This window comes from Numenius arquata, chromosome Z, assembly GCF_964106895.1.
Source record: "Numenius arquata chromosome Z, bNumArq3.hap1.1, whole genome shotgun sequence".
NCBI lineage: Eukaryota > Metazoa > Chordata > Aves > Charadriiformes > Scolopacidae > Numenius > Numenius arquata.
Genome location: NC_133616.1, coordinates 74,360,418 through 74,374,695, shown reverse-complemented (window position 1 = coordinate 74,374,695; position 14,278 = coordinate 74,360,418). Strand labels below are relative to the sequence as shown.

The following is a 14,278-nucleotide window of genomic DNA, read 5'->3' as shown; positions in this document are numbered from 1 at the left end:
GTAGCATTTTAAAAATGTATTTCCAATATAATTGCTTACAAATGTAAAACAGAATAAAAGCCTAGAATAAATAACTACTACAAAGAGTTCAAGAAGTAAATGAGTAATTTCCAGAAGGTTCTTTCACCAAGGGCACTGTAAAACAATAGCAAAAATAATATTGGTTATGCACTAAAGATGTAGGGGTATGATAATCTTTAAAGACAAATGAGAACTTTCAAAAATAGTAACAACTATTTTTCTGAATATTCAAAATATGTCTTTGAGCTTGATGGCAAAATGAAAGCATTAAACATATATATAGGAAATCCTGAATGACCTTCTTGAACTGCTCCAATTTAGGATGAAATACTGAAATTACCTTCAAGATATAAAGACGTCTTTTAAAATTCTACTTTAGTATTTTATCTTTCTAAGCAATGATCCCAGCTTTGTCTCCTTCAGACGTAAGTTAGTCTTTCCAGCAAGCCTGCTGCCTGCATTTGGCTCAGGAACGTTCCTGCACTTACCTGTATCCATTGTCACAGGTGTATGATACAGAGGAAAGGTAGGCTGTGCCAGTGAGTGTGTATTTTCCATTGCTGATATCCTGTGGGCTAGGACAAGTCACTATTTCACAGGAGGGGGGAGGATGATTCCAAACTCCACTAGCCAGACACAGAATTTCCTTTTCACCCACTAAGTTGTATCCATCATTGCATCTGAGTTAGAAGAAAAGAAGTGCTATCAAACACAGAGCCGTTTATGCACATCATCAGCCATTCCTTTTCTCTCTTCACCCACACCTGCATACACCAACTTTCTCTGCAGGGCATGGAGAAGCAGTACTGAGTGAACATTCTGCTCTGCTAGTGAATATTACTTTAATCCTGTCTAGCTCCTCTCCTTCATTTCAACCACTCTCTCAATTCAGCCATACTCTCAACCAATTTGTTGCCAGATTCTCAACCAATTATTAATGTAGCACTTCAAGTGTACTGAATTCCTACCTGTACACCACCTTATTGTGGTATGTAAAATTTGAGCCCAAAATGGCACTGTTCTCTGGAACAACTGGACCGCCACAGGATATAGCTTTAAAAAGACAGGATGACAAGAGAGGTTGATACAACGCAAAATAAAAAAGAACAGAAAATCAGGATTTTCTCTGGTTTCTCTAAATAGGTCTGAAGAGGCAAAGCCCTAGGTAACACTGGGTTCTTGACTAAGCTATAACTTGACATTTAAGGCTCTTTATCTGACTTCACCTTTCTGAGAAATTTGACTATCTGTAAATAGGTAGTTGGAACTGTTCTACAAACCACACAATTGACTGTCAAGAGGACTCCATATCCACCCCTCCCTGTGGACAAAGTAATTGTTTTTTTGACATTGTCTTTGTCACCCCTTCATTCTACCCTGTTGCTTCACCTCATTAGTTCTGGTTTTCTTAAAAAAAAAAAAAATTATACCATGTATATGTACATGCACCAGCCTGCCCTCTTTGGTTGCTTTTTATCCACTGAAACACAGTTAATGATCTTTAATACATTAAGTTCCCACAAGCTCCTTGAAAACAGGAGGTTGGGTGGAGAAGAAAGACACTTTTAATGTTTGCATTAAAATGAGATGAGTCACTGACACTTTGGAGAATCTGCTTAAGAGAGTAACACTATGAATATAGACAGCTGTTGGAAAAGATTCAACTGGTGCTTACATCTCCTAAGACAACAGAGACTCCAACACTGAGACCCAGGTCTGCTGGGACAGGGTTTCACTAGCTGCCATGGTCTCTACCAACTCTACACTACTACCTTCCCCCTTCCATCTCTCTAACAACACACATCACAATGTGCAATCTACCCAGGAACCACACCTTCACAGTATGGTATTGGGTTGCTCCATTCTCCAGACTCCATGCATGTAAGTTTAGTCGCTCCCATCAGCTGAAAGCCTTCTTCACAGGAAAACTTTACTTCACTGCCAACGCTGTAAGTGTCCCCATATAAATGGCCGTGCTCTGGATTTCCTGGATTGCGGCACTTCACGGGTTCTGAGAAGGAAGAGAGAAACTATAAACAACAGAACAGAATACCAAGTTTTATAAACAAGTTGCAGGAGATATCCTTGAGAATTTTTGAAAGTAGGAAGGCAAAGCACGTGGAAAACATTCATAGTAGATAACTAAGTGGATAACTCAAGTAGATAACAGCCTTAACATCTTTTCTCTGTTCTGTATGTAAGTGACAGGCACTGGAGACTTGTGTAAGCAAGCTAATCTTGGTATAGAAGAGCCTTCTGTAACTGAGTTTGCATTCACTGTCAGAGCCAAACATACCCTGCAGTCATTTTTCCCTCTATGAGGGAAAGCCCACTCCAGCATATCCAGCCCTGAACATGAAATCAGCTCAGGTGCCTTTTATCCCAACCTATGCCACTGTCTTGTCATCTTTACACAAAGTTACCATGCTTAGTGTTTCCACAGGCAGCTCAAGCCCTACGCAGATGTCTCCAATTAAGTATTTCTTCACCGCACAGCTCTGCTGTGAGAAGCGACACATTGAAGACCTTCCCAGGTCTTCAGCACGCTTCATCTATGTGCAAGAGGAATTTGCATGTGGGTATGTCTCGGAGCAGAACCCCAATGACAGTTGTCTCCATAGGGAGAGGTGAGTTCTCAAGAAACAAAAGGAGACACATCATCACAGCCTCATTCAGGCCTGGAGATGAGAGCATGCCTGCTGTGTACCTCCCTAGATATCAGTTATTGGCAACTGTCTTCCACAGCAGGAGGCAGCATACTGGCATACACAGAACCTTGGGAATGCTTGCCTGATGTTTTTCTTTCCCGTACCTGCACATTTTTTACCATCTCCAATGTAAGGAGGGATGCAAGTGCAAACGTAGGATCCATTTGTATTGAGACAAGACGCATGCTCATCGCAATCTGATCCAACAGCACATTCATCAACATCTACAAAAAAAGAAACACAAGAAAGATGTCTCTAGGGTGGTATTTGTAATAAGCATCTGCTTTAAATTTCTGTCTCACTAACTGTCAAGAGGAATCACTTTAATTAGTATAATTAAAAATCACTCTTACTTCAATCACGTTTTTGACACACTAGTAACAATAATTAATATTTAATATTTATGCTTTCTATATAATTTACTATACAATATTGTGAAATGTGTGAAAATCAGAGAGAAAGCCTATTAACCTTCAGTCAATACTTCCACAAAAAGTATCTTGTTTCCAAGTAGTAAAAGAGCAGACATCATAACTCATGTGCTGTTACTACTAGTTTGGACAGACACTATGAGGGAGGACTTTACATTAAACAGTTGCTTGGGAAATCCGCTATATTTCAAACTTCCCACCTGTAAGAAAGGAAAACTTAGCCAAGAGGGGAAACACTCTCAACATAAAATATGATTAGAGCCCCTCATTCTCCTCATTCAGCTAGAAATGAGGAAAGCCTGCAGTTGCCAAAGAAGTTGAAATGAGTTCAAAATATATTAGTTATTATAATTAACCATTTATATGATAGGAGTGCCTAGAAATGCTAACTGATGATTTACACTCCATGTGTCTTGGTACTGTACAGCAAAAAAAATTTCCCTTGGTCCAGAATACTTCCTTTCAGCTTTCATATCCTGACTGCATGGAAGTGTTCTTGGTATGTAAACAATGAGTCACAAATTGCAAAGGCTCAATTTGTAAGTATCAGGGATTATTTCTCATATAAACCAGACTGTTAGGGATAGATAGAACAACTCTTCATTTAAGAGCCCTCCTACAGGACAGCTGATGAACTAGGTATACCATGCAGACACACAGACACACAGCTGCAGTTCTTTGCCCATCTCAAGGCAAAAGAAAAGGCAACTTGGTTAAAAAAGCAACAAAATGTACTGAATTGGTGTGTTCGTTCTTCACTGCTGAATGAGTCTGGCCACCACGAAAAGAACCTAAAAAAATGTTCTGAAAAGAAAAGGGAGTTTCTTTCTGGCATGCAGGATGGAAAGTGCACATTCAAATCAAAACAGTTGCCAATTGCACAAGCATCAGGGGAAAGCAAAGTGCTACCACAGCAGAACTGGAATGACTGCTCCTCCTGTAATGTCTTGCAAGGCAAGGAAGAGTGGAAGGACACTATGAATCAGATCCATAACAGCAAAAGGAATGCCCCAGGGCATAGGTGTACCAGGCTTTGTTAGCACCTGCCTGAGTATGAATCAGAAAGGTAAAGGGTGGGTCAGGGTGCCAAAGCCATGCTGGTTTACATTTTCTCCTTAGTCGACTCTACTTTATGAGAGACAAGGCAAGTTCGAAGGCAGGGCACGGGGCTTTTCCTTCTCAACATCATGCTGCCTACTGCACAGACATCAGCTATTTGGACAGCCTTGTAGTATCTGCTCTGAGCCTGTTGATCTTTAGGCCTTGGTATAAAGTGCAAAGGAGAAAAGCAAAGAGAGGAAAAACAGACTGGATGGCCTGTTGGAGGTTCTGAAGGCGTGCCAGTAGACAGGATGCTATGAAACCAGATGGATCCTACTCCAAAGTGAATTTTGTCAGAACTAAAAGCCTGTTGGCTTTGCTTTTACTCATCTTGACTAAAAAAAATACGTGCTACACCTACATAAAATAAAAAGTCACATCAAACACAAATCTTGCCAGGTTGCCCACGAAGCTCAGGAAATAATGGAGGGTGACGGATCCCTGCTGTTACAAAGAAGCTGACCCAACACAAGGGGACGGGAAGGTGGCCTTTGTTCTAGGTTAACAGTGATCAACAGTTGAGTGGATCAGCTGCTGGTGTAAATGTCTCTTCAGTGTGGGTTCATTAAAGGAGTGTGAATGTCTCGCTGAGTTAGGCAGACCAGCATGGAGGAGAAGTGAATACATGGCTTAGGCTGACATAGAGTATAAAAACCGGACAACTAGCAATGGACTTGAGCTAACTTCAACCCAGGCAGTCATTCCTGGCTACTGGGGACGCCCAGTGTCATGACAGTAAGCATATTACAGCAACTGGTAATGGGAAACACTGTGGTATTGTGACTGAACTGTGCATTGCAACTGCTATATTTTGCTAAGAGTACTTGCATTTATTTGTGTTGTATTATGCAGTATATTTTGTATCACTCTGCTAAATTAGAAATCATGTGCGGCATTAACTATCTTCAAATAAGTAAATTTGACAATATTACAACCTCCAGGCATGGAACATCTAAAAGAGTCTGGTTAGAGAGCATGGGACACTGACAGTGTGCTGAAACACAAGGAAATGCACAGGTTAGAAGCAGAGAATGCAAGGACTCCAGGGCTAAGTGAACCTGGAAGGAGAGAGGCTGTGACTGTAGTGCAGGGTTATAGGATGTGGGGCCTAGAGGACTGATGGAGAAAGGTGTCAGAATATAGTTTTGGTTTCACATAATGCTGAGCACAGTATTTCAGAAATGTGAATATCTTGGGTGTGATTTCTGAGACTCTGGTCAGGCTTCATAATTTCAGAATGAAATCCCACCCAAACCCAAGGATAAGTGCAAAATGGCCAACCCATGCAGTCACATGTAGGGCACACCTCACCAAGGCAAGATGGTGAAATGCTGTTCCAGCTCCCATTGTCCTGGCACAGCATCCTGGAGTCGCCCAACAAATAGTAGCCATTGTTGCAGTGATAGGTAACAGTACTGCCAGCAAAGAAGTCCTCTGCTGAATAAAATCCATTTTCTAAAGGTGGAGGCACTCCACAGCTGATTCCTGCAACATGAGTGAAAAGAGAGCACAGACATTAGCAGAGCAGACACAGATCAACTTCAGAGTAATCCCACATGACAGCGAACACTGGAGATTTTTTCTCTGCAACTGTGGAATCCTATCCACAAGAGGGCCCAGACATTTTCTGATAAGTGATTCCAGTTCTGGCGGAGGGTCTTGTTTTATGGGCACTTGTCAACCAGAGAATGAGCAGGACTCTCCAGCTCCTGCTATTCTGCTAGCTCTGGAGGAGACATCTGTGACTAAGATCTAAGCAGATGCTCTTCAGTCACAGGACGCTTCTCCTGATAATGAATGAAAAGGAAAACTAAGTTTGCCTCCATGGACGTTTCTCTTATTTTCCTTCATTGAAAACCAAGCTCAATGTTACTGTGTTTGAACACTGCAAAACTAGCTAAGAGATTACTGCCAAGAGGTTACAGTACTGGTCTGAGACCAGGGAGTGCATGAATGATGGAGAGGTTGGAACTGACCTCACACACAACTGTGAGCATCACTTTGACTTTGACTATAGCAAATAAGCCCTTCTGACCCCGCCTGTACCAGCAGAAGGCATTACTGTACTTGCCTGCCAGAGGTTACCATTTATTCCAGCAGAGCTGCTTCTGGTCATCTTCATTTTAATCAAGATGACACGAACTTATTCCAACAGCTACATAGCTCATCTTTCTAACTACATGGGCTGTAGCAACTCCTTGCTCCCCAGCCACATGCAAGGATCAAACAGTAAGACACTGTGAGTGTTTAGAGCTCGTGGTAATGGAAGCCAAGTACTGGCTATAGAGGGATAGAACTGAAGAGCCTGTAACAAAGACAGGCTTTCAGGGGATGGGCACCTGTGGTTTTGGGGTTCTTTGGCAGCCTGAAGAGGAAAAGAATCTTGGGGGGTGAAGGCAGTGATTACAATGAGCCTGATTCAGTCAGTAGAAAACCCTTTTCTACACTACACCTTTCACCCTAAACCCTGTCTTTCTTTTCTTTATGCAGGAAACACCTATCTTCAACTCACTTTCATTCATCAGGTACTTGTGGAACAGGCTGAGACAGGCCAGTGGGAGAACCTGGCCTTCATTTTTTCAGTGTGTTTGTGGCAGGTCAACCCTGGTCTGTCTGACCTCTGTGCTCAACAGGTAAAACTGCCTGGCCCAACAGAGAAAATTCAGGTGACAATACTAACAGGATTCTGGTGGCTAGTCAGTGATAACACACCAAGAAAGAGAAAAGCTGTCTCTGCCAGTGAACTTCTGCTCTGCCCAGCAGAACTTACTTTTGGGTAAGTTCCCACAAGCATGCTATTCTTTAGGCAGAAGAGGAGAGATCCTGGATTCATGCTATGAACAACTGAATAAAGAGGAAGACATTGAAAATCACATCAAATCTAGATTAAACTATTTTTAAGGTATTCTTAACAAATTTGATGATTTTCCCCAAACTGCTGATCAAGTTTGGGATTGTGCAATACCTGCTTCTGGAGTTAATTTACTATTCTGCTGAAATGAAAAATCTAGTCAGCTCTACACATGCAACTGCAGTCACATGTGCAGTCACAGCAGAGGAGAATCAAAGGAAAGGAGAAGGCAGGGGCAGGAAAGCAGGAATCAAAGAACTCTGGCAACCTGAATGTATACAGCCTGGTTTCTTAGAAGAAATTCTGTAAGTCTTGGAGCACTTCTAAGTCCCAATAGAAATATATGCATTAAAGGAATTATAACATACTAATGCCAGGGCTTTTACTTCATACCAGGTGCTCTCAGTGACACTTAAAAATCACAGGGATATTCTAGCATTTCCTGTGCATCCTCCTAGTGCCACTGGGGAGGAAAGTCTGAAGTATCAGACTGCTGATCCAATTAGACTCACTTCTAATGAGTCTAATGCCATAGGCATTAGAAACTGGCTGAAAAAGGCAGAAGAATCCAACTGTGGTGTAGTTCCTGCTCAGTAGAACAGAAGTTTTGTTTTAAGCATATATGTATGTGCTGTAATATGGATGGATTCAAATGCATCGCAGCTGCAGGGATAAACAAGCCACGAATAGTGATAGGATCCAAATAAAAGCTGGGGTTTCCTAATCCTGTTGGACCACTGAGACAACTCACTTTCACAGCGGGGAAAAGGCCGTGTCCACTGTCCCAGGTTAAGGCAGTGTTGAACAGAGTTTCCCACTATCTGGAAGCCTGGGTCACAGGAAAGGCTCACTTTTGACCCTGGCTTTAAATCAGCAGAAGAGGCCCGCAGATGTGGTATGGATCCTTGCAAAGATGGACAGTCTGTGGACAAAATATATGCATACAGTAAGAGATACAGCTGTGTGTGGAAACAATTTTTTTATCTAATAGTTTGATCTTGTATAATTTTATCCATGAGAAAGCTTTGGGAAGTGTTATATATGCTACATCCTGCTCAGGTTCAAAGGTTTTTGAGAACCATTGACATCTAACATCAGAAAAGGAAACTGTAGGAAAAGATGTGAGAAGGCAGTAGGTATTTTAGTACCATACAATTATTTTTAGAATAAAAGACAAGAAACACTTCTTTATGACCCAACACCATCTTCACTCTTTCCCCATCTCAATTCAGGAAGCAATAAATCTCTGTCAGAGATTCCAATGAACTTTTATTACAAAACCTTGGAATTTGAGGAATGAAGGACTGAATGTTCTAACTGTCAAATTATCAAAATAATTTATTCAAGGTTAGTAGGGCAAAGGCTGCAAGCTAGCATACTTGACCTCATAAAAGAGTCTTATAATATTGTTCAGAAAAAAGGGGTTCTAGGAAATAAAGGTCTAACCAGCACAAAATATACTCTTGTAATCTATCTTCACTCTTCCAACAACTCCTGGCAGGAAATCTGGCCAGGCTAGTACATTTCCTTTTTGGAGTTCTTCTGGACAGGACGTAGCCAGAGATTTTACCTATGGATTTAAAACAGTTGATTAGGTGCTGTTGGAGGACTGTGTAGGAAAAGAATGTAAAAAAAATATTCCTTCCATGTCTGCATGCAACACTAGAACAAATCACTGAATAAGCAATGTTCATCCTTTTTAGCACAAAAGGCTTCTGGCTGAATGACTTGCTATTCTGCACTTACAAGGCAGCTAGCTGTGGACAGGCATGTACTGAGGAAATACCTGAAGCAGTATTTGTCATACAAACAAAATATAAAACATAGTTCTTGAAACACAATTGTATTTGTTAGTGTGAAAGAAACATGTATTTATACCACAGAAAAAGGCAGATATGACGATGCAACCTGAAGAGAAAACTTGATGTATTTGCAGAAAAATGTCAAATAGGAGCCAGAAGGAACTTAATGTTGAAGATCTGCATTCCTCAAACTCTGCTAGCACTGCACCATGTTTAAGAAACGGGTTTGTTGTTTCCAGGATGTGAGTTTTGTGAACTCAACGGACTAGTCTATTGTGTGGCTTTTCAAAACACTGCAGGCAAGGCCTACCCATCCCAATATTAACATTGGCTATTGGTATTGGCATTGACCTCAACCAAAGCAGGACAGGGCCATAACTAACCATGTACTGAAACAGGAATTATATAGGCAAACTAAGGATAGGAGAAAGAAAGGAACACACTGTTAGATCATCAGCAGATTAATATCTTGAGAGCAGATCTAGTCAAGTACCTTTGATGGAACATTTTCCATTTAAAACACAACTCCTTTAATGGCACTTTTTTTGCATTCTTACTACAAGCAACTGAGATGCCAATGGACTCCTTAAGCTGTTTCAGTACTGTATTTTTACGTAAAAACAAATATTTCAGTAAGGTAAAAATATTTTTACTCTTCACTCTGACCCTGTGACCCCATAGTAATATTACTATCCCAGATAGCACAGAACTTTTACGATATTCACACACCAGTGTAAACTATATGAACAGTAAGAATATGCAGACAGACCCTTTATGACGGGATGTCACGTAAATATTCCACAATGGTCTCTTGGAAGGAGCTCAGATGCCCTGACCCCAAAATTTATGAAAAAGAAGACCATCTAGTTCCATTGGATGCTCACGGAGATTTCTACTACATTGAAATGTTTTAAAACTGCAGATGAAAAACCAGGGCTTGGATTCACTCTGCATTGCCTTAATTCACTATAACTCCAGGAACAGAAAGGAAACACAGCCCCTGAGGGTGGCTGGGACTAAGGTGTATTATTGACACAGTACTCCCCATTACATTTCTCCTTGTCAGGGCAGATGCAATCATATCTCAGCCACTGAACTGCTGAAAAAACCATATGTGCCCCGAGAAATATAAATGCGTAGTAAAAGGGTAATTAAGGATTTCCTCTTCTTTGAAGATACCAGAGAGGGAAATAGTCTATGGAGAATAGGTGGTTATTCAATTAAGAGAACACGTTAGTAATTAGGCTACTGAGACTACTTCCTACTCTTTGACTTTTCTGTGCTGGAGGGTAATTCCAGTTATTCCTTGTTGGAGAGAAAGGAATATTTCCTTCAGCACTGTGAAAAAATGAATTAAGAAGAGCAAAGATGAGCAGGTCAGTGGGCTGTGTACATCTCAGCACAACCAGCTTACCCATACAACACACGCAGCATGGCTTCAGGGTACAGCTAGCTCGTTAGAAAGCATAGGTGTGCCCAGTTCATGCCCAGCCATTGGGAAACTGCCTTTCTCAGAAGGGTGACCAGCTTCTGACAAGTCTCCGGTGGATAAAATCAGCTCCCAAGAATATTGTACTATACTGTCTTTGTGAGAAAGGAATGTGTGCCATGAACCTCAGGCTGAATTATTCTCTCATTCTCCCTACCCTGAACTCCAGTGAGGCCGATCAGACTCTTCTAGAGTCAGCTTAGCTGGAGAAGAGAGCAACCTACTCTGCTTATTCTGAGTCCATTTCAAAGATCTCACTTCAACAGTATGCGCTGATGGAAACTGTTTAGGCCAGGGGCTGCAAAAAAGCTGCAAGGAATCTGCAGGCAAAAATTTCCAATGTGGAAAAGGCAGGTTTGGGAATCGGCCCTTCCACGCCATACCATGGAGAATGGAAAGCTGGAAAGGACCTCACAGCCCCATATAGACAACTCATATTTCTACTACTGTCTGCTCAGCAACCGAAGAACCAGACTGCTGGTTTGCTTCTACAAAACTAATGTGCAAGTGGATGAGCAATTAAAGCACACAAAGAAAAATCTTTAAGAGTGGACTTTGCCCTACTTTCCTTTATGGCTGAGAATAGGAAGGTAAGACTTACTGAATAGTTCCAGCTGGCCACAACAAAACTGATAGTAACAGATTAACAACAGTGATTTACTATCCCAAGCTCTGAAATGAATGAGGTAAAAACTTTAAAGGAAGCTTACTTGGCTCAGCTCCCTGTCTGGTCTCACATCTGTCTTTTCAGATGAGTAATATGGATGCCAAAAATGAAGGGCAGGATTTTCTTTCTCGTCCTAACTACATTGCATTTGAAGCAAATGGGAATTTTATCAAGCCTGTCATTAAAGACCAGCAACTGCTGAGAAAGACTCAGAAAATTGCACTTAGCCTCTTCACCAGTGTGTCCTGTAAAATCACAGGTTACTTATCAGCTTCAAAACTGATAGTGAACAAAAACCTGAAGATTTAACTTGGCAATGCAGCAATTGGTGACCCCAAAAGCCAAGAAGAGTAACACATTCCTGGGCAGTTCAAACCTTGCAGAAAGCCAAAGTAGCAAAGAAAAGGAGAAATAAGCAGAGGAGACATGTTGGATACTGGAGACAAAGATTCTACTTTACTTCTGGTTTCTGTTCATTTCATTATTTCTTATTTGGATCATGGACAACAAAAAGTGACAAACCACTAAGTAGTGGTAAAACCTTAAAAAACCACCAGCCAAAGAGCAAAACCTTTTAATCCAAAGACTCTTCCTCTAAGAAAAGCCTCTAACTTTGAACATTATCCCTTGCTGTTCAAGTGTAACCAACAATTTCATTGTTTTTGACCTTCACAATTGAAATACTGATGTCCAGGAAGTCGTGATGGAGCACACTGTCATCAGGTTTGCAGATAATATCAAACTGGGAGGCCCAGTCAGTATGCTTAAGGACAGAGCTACATCCCCAGGGACTTTGACAGGCTGGAGGAATGGGCCAACACAGACCTCATCAAACTCAACAAGAACAAATGGGAAGGAAAAACCTCTGAATGGTACAGGCTGGGGAAAGCCTGCAGAGGGAGCAGCTCTGTGGAAAAGCACCTGGGGGCTCTTGCAGGCACCGAGCTGAGTATCGGTCAGCTGTGCGCCCTAGCAATAATGAGGACCCACAGCACTCTTGGCTGCGTGAATAGGTTCACAACCAGAAAACCAAGGAAGGTATTATTCCCTCTTCTCAGAGCTTATTAGACCACATCTGGAGTATTGCAGTCCAGTTTGGGCTCCTCAGTACAAGAAAGACATTGACCAGCTGGAGCCAGTTCAGGTGAGGACATCAAAAAGGTGATGGGCTGGAGCATTTGCTCTGTGAGAAGAGGCTGTGGGACCATGACTGGTTCAGCCTGGATTGGCGACAGCTTTGGGGACACCTAATAGCAGCCCCTGGTAGCTACGGGGAGATAATCAAGAATATAGTCAGGCTCTTCACAGCGGTGCATGGTGGAAGACAGAAACAGTATTCACAAACTGAAGACAACTAGACATAACTAAATAGCTTGAATTTTTCACAGTGTCTAATGCATCAACAGAAATTCTGATGCAGCCCCTCTGAAGTTTTACCGGTGCACACAGCAGGATGAAGGACCTATAAACTGTAAAACAAGCCCTGAGCTCATTTCATCGGGTTTTCTCCCTCTTCTAACAGGACTGCTAGATTATCTGTAGGCCTTCTTTTCTCTTTCAAAGCTACATAATACAAAAAGGCTCAGTCAAAACAGAAGGTGACTTCAGTGTTGATTTTACCACACCTAGTTTTGCTTAAAGCTACTCTACTTACTAACCTAAGCTTATTACCCTAAGCCAGAGCTTCATCTGGTCCCCAGTGACTTCCGAGGGAACAGAGGTCTATCCAGCATGCTAAGTTGGAACGCTTTTTCAAATGTTCATCCTATGCTCAGAGCCCTGTGATCAAACTCTGCCGTAAGGACTTACCTGCTGCGGAGACAGGACGTGGTCCCAAATGTTGAGCTGGCTGATGGAGCCCACAAAAGATTCAGCTGGGTTGAATCCTTCTCCTTTCTGATCTTGCTCTTGACCCAGTACAAGTGCACCACCACCTACGCTCAGAGAGAATTAGAACAGGCATAGGAAGCACAGCCTTATAGCAGGGATCCCCGAAGGAAGATTAAAACCTAAGCAAAACAAAACTTTTTGCTACATTATGTTAGTAAGATTTTGTAGTGCAGGACATCAGCCACCTTCAACAAATTCTCTCAGCAAACCTCTGGGAAGCGTTGTGCTAGACTGAGGTAAGTGAGCATAACAATTTGGAAATGACTCTCGAATGTGCATTAATGCTAAACTCATGCTGATGAGAGCAGAAACTTTACACGGCTGCTTCAGGAATGGTATTGGCTCCAAGAGGCCACTTCTAGCTCAGTATCTGAAGCATATTACAGAGCAATGCAAAATGCAGTTTTGAGCAGGTGGGGGCATATTTTACAGTGCTAGCTTGCACTTCTTGCTTTAAACAAAAGCTTAGAAAGTCAGATAGAACAAATCTGATTCAAAACCTCAGCAGCACATCGGTGGTTGGTCAACAATCTGACAGGCCATGCAAGTTAAATTTCGTCTCCTTGACAATAACACAGATGATGCAGACATGCATTTTGTATGTCACAAGGTGTATGGACGAGGGCAAAAGTAATGGAGACTGCACACTTCCTCAGATCTTGTCTATGGAGATAGTTGCAATGTAACTGGGAAATACAGGGGCAAGCATAAAGAACACAGACTAAAATGCTTCACTATTTTTTTCTTAATATGGGTAGTTTTTGAAGCTGTGTAAATTCAGACGGTGGTAGTATGAGAACACTATCAAAACAAAATCTCTTTGCAGCAATCTAACATCAGGCCTTTCACAGCTCTTCAATGCTGATGATACTCCTTTTCATGTTTTCTGATACTACTGGAAAGACAACTGATTACAAGAAGCAATGAAATAGCAAACCCCACCTTTTTAGGAAAAAATGCAAACAACTTTAAGAAAGGGTCTGAAAGTAACAGGAGAAGGCTAATTCAATCAACTGAGTACATATTTGTAAGGAAAATGCCATTTGAACTTATGTTTATTGTATGAGAAACCTATTCCCCATTCCAAAATCAGCTCAGCACAGGCTCCTTTTTGGACTAAACTCTGTCACCCCCAAAACAAGTTACCTACTAATTTATCCTAGAAATGTGCACTTTGTCTTCAGTGAGGCTGAGGGAGCTGTCCCCATGAACAAGAATAGCAAATATGAGCCCTGCATAAATGCTGAAAATGTGAAAATATGCTAAACCCACAAAAATAAACATTTCCTTGCAGGCACAGCAAATTCTGCAATAAAAA

General features: G+C 41.6%; 1 protein-coding gene across 1 annotated transcript in view; it reads right to left on the bottom strand.

Annotated features, from left to right (window-relative positions):
* SVEP1 (sushi, von Willebrand factor type A, EGF and pentraxin domain containing 1) overlaps positions 1 to 14,278 on the bottom strand; it is a 131,749-nt gene that overhangs the window by 33,384 nt on the left and 84,087 nt on the right. Inside the window, exons 28-35 of the mRNA XM_074165874.1 lie at positions 12,880 to 13,004; positions 8,559 to 8,682; positions 7,864 to 8,034; positions 5,573 to 5,746; positions 2,834 to 2,953; positions 1,856 to 2,032; positions 990 to 1,074; positions 510 to 701 (exon numbers count right to left, since the gene is read on the bottom strand). Of these exons, the coding sequence (XP_074021975.1) occupies positions 510 to 701; positions 990 to 1,074; positions 1,856 to 2,032; positions 2,834 to 2,953; positions 5,573 to 5,746; positions 7,864 to 8,034; positions 8,559 to 8,682; positions 12,880 to 13,004 (1,168 nt within the window). The remainder of the gene's footprint in view (positions 1 to 509; positions 702 to 989; positions 1,075 to 1,855; positions 2,033 to 2,833; positions 2,954 to 5,572; positions 5,747 to 7,863; positions 8,035 to 8,558; positions 8,683 to 12,879; positions 13,005 to 14,278) is intronic.